Raw genomic sequence first — 10964 nt, forward strand, 5'->3', positions numbered from 1 at the left:
GCCAATCAGCTAATAGCTCAATGTTATCGAGATAGGTAAATCCCGAGCTAATTCCGAATGATTATTTGACGATTTTTTATTGACAAGGCCTTCAGGCGTTAATGTAGCCATCGTAGAGCAGTGGAATATAACGACTGAATTATTCGGGTTAGTGTAAATCAGTAAATTAACATCATATTTTTATACGACCGCAAAAAAATTTTTTGGATCGTATAATGGTAAGATGTCGTCGTCTGCGTCGTCGTCCGAAGACACATTGGTTTCCGGACAATAACTTTAGTTTAATGAATGGATCTCCATGAAATTTTTTAAGAAGGTTCAATACCACAAAAGGAAGGTTGGGATTGATTTTGGGGATGATGGTCCCAACCGTTTAGGAATTAGGGGCCCAAAAGGGGCCCAAAACAAGCATTTATCTAGTTTCAGGATAATGACTTGTGTATAAGTATTTCCATTGCTCTGAAATTGTACGACAATGTTTAATACCACAAGTAGAAGGTTGGGATTAATTTTGGGGATGATGGTCCCAACCGTTTAGGAATTAAGGGTCAAAAAGGGGCCAAAAACAAGCATTTTTCTAGTTTCCAGACAATCACTTGTGTGTAAGTGTATGGATCTCTCTGACATTGTACCACAAGGTTCCATATCACAAAGGGAAGGCTAGGATTGAGTTTGGGGTTAATTGCCCAAATATGTAGGAATTAGGGGCCAATAAAGGGCCAAAAACAAGCATTTTTCTAGTTTCCAGACAATAACTTGTGTTTAAGTGTATGGATCTCTCTGAAATTGTACTACAAGGTTCCATACTACAAAGGAAAGGCTGGGATCGAGTTTTGGGGTTATTGCTCCAAGGAGGGTTTCAAAAAGTTGGGGGGGGGGGGGGGGGGGGGGTTTCCAATTTTTTTTAGAGGATTCATATTTTTTTTCAAAATTTTTCAGATTTTGAATTTTTGAAAAGTTTCAAGAAGAAATCTTCAATTGCACAGTATTGCGCAATAGATTTGTAAGATCTTTGACCACATTTTTATTGTGTCAGAAATCTATATTATGTCAAAAATTTGATCACAATCCAAATTCAGACAGTATCAAGCTTGAATATTGTGTCCAAATTTGTACCAACTGTTCAGGGTTCGACCTCTGCAGTCGTATCAGGCTGCGCTCAGCAAAGCATTTTATTGTTATATGAAATAAGGAGTATCTTTAAGGGGTATACCTCAATGAGACAGCAACCCAATGATACAAAAAGCAATAATACATCTCGAGGTTAATATACCGTCTTCAACAGTAAACAGGACTGATGTATTATATCATGTCAAGCTCTTAAAGGTTGCAAAAATTTTGAAAGATTTAAATTTAGACTTCCTATAAAAATTGTGAAAGGACGTGCCTATGGAATAGGTCACATTTTCTAGCTTGTGAATAGGTGGGGAAAACTTATCAGAAATTTATGATAAGGTCAATAATGTTCCTATTACTTGTTATATGAAAAGCTCTGTAATTTTTTTCACAGCCAAATGTCTCGCTGTAAGTAAACATTACATAAGAAATCTGAGCTCTGAACAAAGGTGATATAATAATGTGATTCTCAAAAATATAGGAAAAGGTTACATTTTTACCTATGCAATATATGAAAAGGTATACATTTTAAAATTTTAAATTACATGAAAAGGGTGGGTTAACAGAATCCCAGCGGTACCCCCTATCAATTATGTATTGAAGTGCCACATGTTTAATGGCTTTTTGTATCATTTTGTTGCTGACTCATTGATGTATATTGAAGTACTCATTACTGGGTAGCAGTATGTTAGATTACAAATGTAACCAGACACAAGCAAAACAATACTGCATCAAAGAAATCACAGAAACTGAAAGCAAGCTCTAAACCTGCTGATATGACATGCAAATATTGAAGATTGTTTCACTCAGCTACTGATTCTTTGACTTTGAAGATTTTGCATTTTGTAAACAGAGAGAGCCTCTGTGGCTGAGTGGTTTAAGTAGTTCAACTACTGTATCACTAGTCTGTCAACTAATATGTAAGTTCAAACCCCACATGTGGCAGGTGTGTTCAACTCCAATCTTAATTGACTAGGATTGTCAGTTTTCCTGCTGAAGGTCCTGGTCTCTTCGTGCACTGTGGCCTCCTCCACCAATGAAAACTGGCTGCTTAGAAATAGCCTATAGTGCTGAAAGTGGTGTAAAACACCAACAATCAGTTGATCAACATTGGTAAAGGTACATAAGAAATCATCATTCTTTCAGATGATGACTTCTATTTATAAAAAAACCTATTTGCCAGCTAAAAGATATGTACACAACTTTTTTTACCTATACACACTATTGTGGTAATAAACAAATGATGTATAGTATGTATTAATATGCTTAAATCTCTACATATTCAAAAGGGTTCAATTTGTTAAGAATATAGATTGACAAAAATTTAAGATGATAATTTTGCCAAAAGTACGAAGGCAATGAAAATGACTCTGTTATTGCTGACAGACATAAATATTGTTTTTATTTCTTAAGAGATATTCAGCTTATTTGATAGAAATGATTGTTCATTGTGACTTGAAGGAAAAGAGAGTCCTTTATATCTGTAGAATAATATCAAACTTTTTGGATCACTTGGCCCAAAGGGCAATGTGAGCTATTACCTACACTTGGCATACATTGTGATAATTTTTTTTTTAAATCTCTGCTGAAACTGGATCAAATGTTACCAAACATTACCTGAATGTTCCTTGGGGAATTTAGTTTAAATTTTGTATCTAGGGATTTCATCCATCAACAAACATGGCCACTGTTTCTAGGTATAAATTGCAGTTTATGGCTGTGTCTAAAAAAATTCACAGATTTGGTTATCTTGAAAACTGTTATAGATAGATACTTTAAAAGGTAAAAATGATGAGAACAATAAGATCTACAAATAGGTCATCATGGCCCAAATCATCAGTTAACATCTTATAGGAGTTATTGCCATTGAAAGATGATTTACCAATTTTTGCAGAAACTATAATAGATAGAGAGGAATTGTAAATAGCAAAATGTTTAACAAAATAAGATCTACAAAAAAAAACAATGCTGAAGTAGTCAACTGATTCATTATAGGAGTTATTGCCCTTGAAAGATGATTTTTGTTTACCCATTTTTGAATGAAACTATAATACATACAGGGAAACTGTAAACTTCCAAAATGTTAAAGACTTGTACATCTGATATTTTATAGGCAGTTGTATTAGCATTGGCACATCTCATTTCCATGAAGATTATTTTGCCAAGCCCCCTTAGCCGTGGTACATTGACTTTGAACTTTTCCATAATTCAGATGTTGAAATGTTGCCATTTAAATTTCAACATTTTTATTATATGGAAATTACACCATGTATATTTTATAAATCTTGAGGCCCAGAAACCTCGTTAGCATTGTAGGTCTCTGGTAGTCTTTTGTACAAAAGGAGAAGGTCCGGTAAGGGATAATTTTGGCCTAATCTGAAGAAAGATTTTTTTTACATTTTTTAAACACTTAAGTGTCTACTACAATCGATTCAATTAGTTTATGTCAAAGATTTGAACTGATTTGGTCAGTAAAGACGCTCAAATCGAAGCTTAAATATGAAAAATCTATATCAAATATGCCATAAAACGTCACTTTTTAGATGGTTTTTGTCTAAAATGGAAGTGGCCGCATTCGTGTTCAGTCTCAACATTTATATATGTTATGCATTATCATTAAATACAACACATATATCTAAATATTAAGACTGAACACAAGTGTGGCCACTTCCATTTTAAACAAAAAACGTCTTAAAATTAGCACAAATAACAGGCTAAAATTGTGCAGATTTCATTATTTTTGCATAAAATAATGATGCTAGTACCTGATGCATGTCCATTGTATTGTCAAAAACAGCCCATATTTATGTAACAAAAGTATTCTACTTTCCAATAAATAGCTAAATTTAACATGTTTAACAACTCTGTAAAAACGCTATATTTCGGTGCCAAAAAGGGGTCTTACCGGGCCTACTCCTTTGTCAATTATGACACTACAATGTCAGAAATGAATAAGGAGCACTCCAGTTTACTAGTCTAAGTCAAAATGTTGATAGTTATTTCTTCTTAATGTTTTCAGAAGTAATACATAAAAATCAGTTCTGTTAACCTATGCCAAGTAGAACTTGATTAATTTTGCTTTTTCTTTAGGATGTAGGTTACCAGCATGGTAAAGCATTACTAAATGGATGGATTAAAGGTGGATTGGTTGATGAATTATTCAGACCTAAACCAGGTCATAGAAAAGCTTTCAAAGATCAACCACAAATGAAGAGGGTACCGGTTAGTACAAAATATTTGCCAAAAAGGCTTTGAAAGAGCATATTCACTGAATTGGGTAAACAAAAATGAGCAGTATGCTCTAAAAAGGGTCAGTGAGAAAGAGCAGTATCCACTAAATAGGATCAATGCAAAAGAGCAGTATGCTCTAAATAGGGTCATTGAGAAAGAGCAGTATCTGCTAAATAGGATCAATGAGAAAGAGCTGTATCCACTTGATAGGGTCAATGAGAAAAGAATATATACCATCTAAAAGAAAAATATTGATAATTTAAAAAAATAAATTTTGAAAGATTTTTATAGCATAATTACCACTAAAAAGGGTCAATGAGAAAAGAGCATTATACACTAAATAGGGTTAAATAGAAAAAAGCAGGATCCACTAAATAAAGTCAGTGAGAAATGGTAGTATCCACTAATTAGAGTCAATGAGAAAAGAGCAGTATCCAATAAATAGGGTCATTGAGAAAAGAGCAGTAGCCAATAAATAGGGTCAATGAGAAAGAGCTCTATCTGCTCAATTAAGGGTCAATGAGAAAGAACAGTATCTACTATAGAGGGTCAATGAGAAAGAACAGTATCCACTAAATGGGCTCATTGAGAAAGAACAGTATCCACTAAATAGGCTCAATGAGAAGAAAGCAGTATGCTCTAAATAGGCACAATGAGAAGAGAGCAGTATGCTCTAAATAGGCACAATGAGAAGAGAGCAGTATCACCTAAATAGGGTTAATGAGAAAGAGCATTATCCACTAAACAGGGTCAGTGAGAAAGAACAGTTTCTACTAAATAGGCTCAATGAGAAAAGAGCAGTCTCCACTAATTAGGGTCAATGAGAAAGAACAGAATCCACAAAATAGGGACAATAAGGAAGAACATGGTTAACAATGACATCACAATGCTATAAAAATCTTTCAAAATTTTTTTTTGAAAATTATCAATATTTTTCTATTATATGGTATATATTCATTAACCTGTGTAAATGAAATTATGTCTCTTTATATTTCTTTGTATTTGGACCAAAATAAACATATTTACATTTGTTTGCAAATTTGTCCACAATTACTTAAAAGTCAAACATGTGCCCGTAAAATTTTGTGTCACAGTTTAAAACATTTGACGTCATAATTGAAGAGTGATTGTTGTACAACTCCAGAAGTATATTCAGAAACAGATCTACGGTCATGTAAAGCAAATTCAGCTTAATACCCAAAAGTGTTAATACATCTATATGTTATGTAAATTTTACATTTCATATAGCATAGTTTCTAAACAGGGATTACACAATGAAAAGATGTTACATTTTGTATGACCAGATATAAGGCAGTTATATCTTCAGCTACAAGATTATTAAGTTTAATGATTTCTGTTAATTTCAGACAATGGCACAGCCTTCACTTGCTAAGTTTACAGACCTTGCTGAGTTAGTATCTAAAATAGAAGAGCCTAGTCCTTCTTCTAATGTCTCACAGAGTAGCTTTGACACCGATGATGGTAAGTCCTCCTTCTAATGTCTCACAGAGTAGCTTTGATATTGATGATGGTAAGTCCTATTGTCTCACAGAGTAGCTTTAACACGATGATGTCTCACATAGTGGCTTTGATACCGATGATGGTAAGTCTTTCTTCTTTCTTCTAATGTCTCACAGAGTAGCATTGATACTGATGATGGTGAGTCCTTCTTCTAATGTCTTGCAGAGTAGCTTTGACACCCATGATGGTAAGTCATTCTTTTAATGTCTCACAGAGTAGCTTTGATACTAATGATGGTAAGTCCTTCTTCTAATGTCTCACAGAGTAGCTTTGCTACCGATAATGGTAAGTTAGTTCTATGGTAAAAATTATTGGGGGAAAAAGTGTAAGATTTCAATGTTGTAAGAAATGGAACTTTTTTATCAAAGTATTTTAAATCTCTCTGTAAATCTTATGAATATGCGTGAAATGTTTGCCACTGGAAATTAAGCAAGCAATTATCAATCAAGTAATCAAGCAGTCAGCCCATATAGTAGTAATGTTGTTATGTAATACCTTAGTTGTAATTAATTTCTCTTCAGAAATGAATGAAGTAATGTTTAACGATGGTAATGAAGAAGATGATGATGATGACGAATATGAAGATGAAGACGATGACGATGATGATGATGATGATGACATTGATATTGAGGATGTAATTAATGCTGATATTATAGAGGAAAAAGAGGATGATCTGAGTGGAGATGACAACAGAGGATTAAGTGTTGGAATCAGTAAAGTAAGTTCATATTACATAGTGTCACTAGTTGGCACAAGGGTTATTGTATCTAGTTGATATCCATTTTGATTACAAAAGGGCAAAAAGTTTGTTTTAAAAAACATTGGATAAATCTACACAGCTACTTTAGTACAAGTAATCTTGATGTACAGTTCTAAAGATGCATATCAAATGATGTACATCTGTAAATCTGTATATCAACTTACAGCTGTAAAGCTGTATATAAACTTTACATCTGTAAAGTTGTATATAAACTGTACAGCTGTAAAGCTGTATATAAACTGTACATCTGTAAAGCTGTATATATACAGTTTTACAGCTGTACAGTTTATATACAGCTTAACAGATGTACAGTTTATATACGGCTTTACAGATGTACTTTATATACAGCTTTACAGCTGTACAGTTTATATACAGCTTTACAGATGTACATTTGATATGCATCTTTAGAACTGTACCTCAAGATTACTTGTACTAAAGTAGCTGTGTAACAAACCAGTTGGTATGGGTAGCTGTTGAAAGTCAATCTTGATCACTAATGACTGGCAGAGTTGTCATTATTGTAGTTATTGCCCTTGAATGACAATTTTTACACATTTTTTGGTTTGAGCAAAAACTATAGTAGATAGAGAAACTGAAAACAGAAAAAAATATCAGCAATACAAGATGAACAAAAAAGAGATCTTAGTCATGAATTATATACTAGTCTTTAGTGTTGAGAATCCACAAAGATGAAGGTTAGCAACATAGTCTCTTTGGAGCCTTTAGTTGTCTTTTACCAGTTCTCAGTATATATCTAAATTTAAGGCTGCACACATTGTCATAGATGTTACCACTTACTGTGGAAGTACTTTTCTTAGTGGGTATCAATTGTTGCGGTATGTGAAAACATTATTTGTTGTTGAGGTTTTTAATTTTTGGTTTTTAGATGAACACATTTAGACTGTATGGAAAATATGTCAATATAATGTAAATATTATTTGTCAGTAGAGGGAACCACAAAATCCATGAACAAAAATGTTGTAATAGTACTCACTGAAAATTAGTGTTTTATCCCATTTACTCTTATAACAATGAAATTTTTATTGCATAATGGGAAAAACATTTATTAAGAAACCAGATAACCATAGCTTATATCCAATACACATTACTTTTAACTTTATAGATTTTAGTAAACTTGAGAAAAAGTTGGTTGATTTTATTTATATATTTTTCAGTCTGATGGATCCCTGAGACTCAGATTAGGAAAATCATCTGACCAATCAGTTTAGTTTATATCAGATGTGGATAGATCATCTGACCAATCAAAAACAGATATCAGATGTAGACTTATTATCTGACCAATCATTAAAGAAGATATGAGATGTGGACAAGAAATACTGACATGTAATACTTCTTGTGTTTTAGTTATGAAATATTTATATTCTTAAAAAGTAAAGGTTATTTTTTATCAAAATGCACTTATGTTTTCAATTACAAAGCATCGTACAGTCAAAATCTATTTTAAGTTTTAACTATTTTTCTTGGCAGTTTTTGTCACTGACTTAGGACATTATTAACATAGCTATATATTTAGTATAGAACATTATAGATGGTAAAAGTGGTTTCCCAACACCCCCCAAAAAAACAAACTTGAAACATTCAAAAGTACTATTTTTAGGCTGTTTCATTTTTAAAAGTGTTAAATGAAAATATCTATATAGCAATGAAAAAAGTGGATTGTTTAAGGGAAAACAATTTTAAAATCCACACATTTTTTATGGTTAGAAATGATAATTCAACATTTGATTTGTTTGTTAAAACCTATTTAAGCCAGTATATGAACTTGAATTATTGTCATGTAAAATAAATTGTTATGATGACCAATGTGTTATATATAGATATGTAACAAATAACTTGATTTGAAGTGTGGGTTAGTTTACTTAACATTCAAACAATACACATGTTACTGGGAACAGCCACATGACTACATCCTCATGATACCAAATTTTCAATAAATTGCTCTGTTTGTATTTTCAAAATTGTTTTGGCATTTTTTATATATTTTCCTTCTGGTAGTGTTTTAATAAGTCTTTCTAAACATGAGTGTTTTTTTAATTCAAATTACCGGAGTATTTTTGAGTTAAATATGTATTTTCATAACATTTTTTTTTATTATGAGAAAGAGGTCACATGAATTTGCAAAATGTAAAAATTGAATACAATGACCTCAAAGAGAACTTTTTATCAATCAAGTTCAAACTTTATCAAAATGATAACAATAAAATGCAGTATCAATACAAATACTTTTGTATCTTTAATGCACAAACTACATAATGTGTTTGTGCCTAAGTGAATGTACTCATTTAAAGGGGCATTAGCTGTCAAATTCATGTTCACTGATTTGACTCAAATTCTCATATTTGACTTATAACATACTAAAACGTTTATCCAAATTAAAAAAAAGTCAAAAATAATCAATTTACGAAACTTGATAGTATGTGTAGCATTTCAGGTATATTTTAGTCTATACGCCATCTAATTAACCATCGAGGTGACCTTCCAAAGACTTGGACGGTCATATAACCCGATATAAACATGAGCATAGATATAAATAGATCGCAAACTCATGCAATTGGATTTTTCTAAGTCTGTTTGATTTCATATTATAGGTTAAACAATATGTTAGTAATCTTTTTTACCTGTATAAGAATGAGTTTTTGTTGATCGAATCGGCCAACAAAAAGGTTTACCCTTGTTTCACTTCCAATGTTGACATTCTTTTCCTTTTAATAGCTGAACACGCCTAGTTCATTCGTAACCCATCTCTGGCTAAGGGGTTCAATTGAAGTTCACATGAATACGGATTTAATGAGGTCGAATTATTCACTTGCAAGTGAATAATTCATTAGCGATGTTTCTTTGCCTATTTTGACAAAACTAAACCAAACTGGCTGCTAAAAGTGAATTATTATTTCATTAATGATTGAACAAAAAAAAAAAATCACATTTCATTTTTTCTATATCTCGTAGCTAATGCCCCTTTAGAGGATTCAGCTTGAGTTTGAAATTTCTATCGTAATCTGACAGCAAATAGATATTTATTTTGAAATTTGGTATCTGTCTCTGTAAAAAGTCTTGTTTTAAATTAATAATTTTGCTGCATGTACTTTCAGTATTCGTGATAACCTTTCCTTCCAGAATGATATACTAACAGAAGGAGAAGTAGTACACTGCTAGTGTAATCAATAATGTCTTGTTTTTTGTTCACAAGTGTTGATCTATTTTTATAAGTATTTAGATATGTTATTGACACATTTATAATGGTGATTTCTATAAGCTGATGTGCCTTATTTATATGCTTTAGTTGTATATGCAGATAATACTTTTTTTCTGTTTATTTTCTAACTGTAAATTGGGGAAAAAATTAGTAATTTTCTGCTGCACTCAACACTGTAATTTCTTCCTTATCCTATTGAAGATCTATGTATTATTAGAATCTGGTAGATGAAGAATAACAGTTAAAGCACTGTTTCTATATACATATATCCAATTTCCTTGGTTAATTGATGATAACCCTGTGTGTATCACAGGTGGAAAACTTGTGCATTTAATTCAAGTAATATTTTTCTTTTGGGATCTTCATACAAGTGGTTAGTAGTTAAGAGACTATTACTCAATACTATTTATTCTATACAGTTTATTCTCTCTCTTTTCTCCATTCTTAATAAAGGAGAGAGCACAACAATACAATATTATTGTACAATCCAGTCAAGGGCATTGATTCAAAGATCTTGATATATTGTGATACTTTGTTAATGTATGTAAGTGTTTGTTGTTTTATTTTTGTTGATGTGTACATGTGATTGACTATTGAAAAATAAAATTATTTATAATTATGTTTTATAATGTATGAGGAAACAAGGAATAAGCTGTCAAATTGACAGCAAACTTGGTTTTCTGTATTTTGAAAGGTGCTTTCAGGATTTTTTTTACCTGCCACATTCTATACATATTTTTTAATCTATCAAGGACAAACTCCTAAACGGCAAAAATCATCAATATCAAACTTGACCACCATTTTGTCATCAGTTGCAGCATATTAAAATTTTAAGAGCATTTGTTGAACAATTCATAAGAAATTACACGGAAACATCAAAGTGGAAATTTCAAATATATCAAGGACCATAACTCCTGATTGGCAAAAATGAAAATCAACAAGATCAAGTTTGACCACATTTTGTCACCAGTAACAGCATATTAAAATGTTAATGGCATCGGTTAAATGGTTCAAAAGTGATTGCATGGAAATGACATAAAGTAACAGTTTTCAATCTATAAAGAACCATAGCTCCTAGACCGCAAAAGTGAAAATCATCAATATTGAATCTGAACTCTA

At 31.9% G+C, this 10964-nt stretch overlaps 1 protein-coding gene across 1 annotated transcript in view; it reads left to right on the plus strand.

Annotated features, from left to right (window-relative positions):
- Positions 1–10464, plus strand: part of LOC127698446 (patatin-like phospholipase domain-containing protein 7) — a 105177-nt gene extending 94713 nt beyond the window's left edge. The window contains exons 30-33 of the mRNA XM_052201899.1: positions 4207–4338; positions 5715–5829; positions 6390–6586; positions 7804–10464. Of these exons, the coding sequence (XP_052057859.1) occupies positions 4207–4338; positions 5715–5829; positions 6390–6586; positions 7804–7857 (498 nt within the window). The 3' untranslated portion in view covers positions 7858–10464. The remainder of the gene's footprint in view (positions 1–4206; positions 4339–5714; positions 5830–6389; positions 6587–7803) is intronic.
- Positions 10465–10964: the final 500 nt, after the last annotated feature.

This window comes from Mytilus californianus, unplaced genomic scaffold, assembly GCF_021869535.1.
Source record: "Mytilus californianus isolate M0D057914Y unplaced genomic scaffold, xbMytCali1.0.p SCAF_4, whole genome shotgun sequence".
NCBI lineage: Eukaryota > Metazoa > Mollusca > Bivalvia > Mytilida > Mytilidae > Mytilus > Mytilus californianus.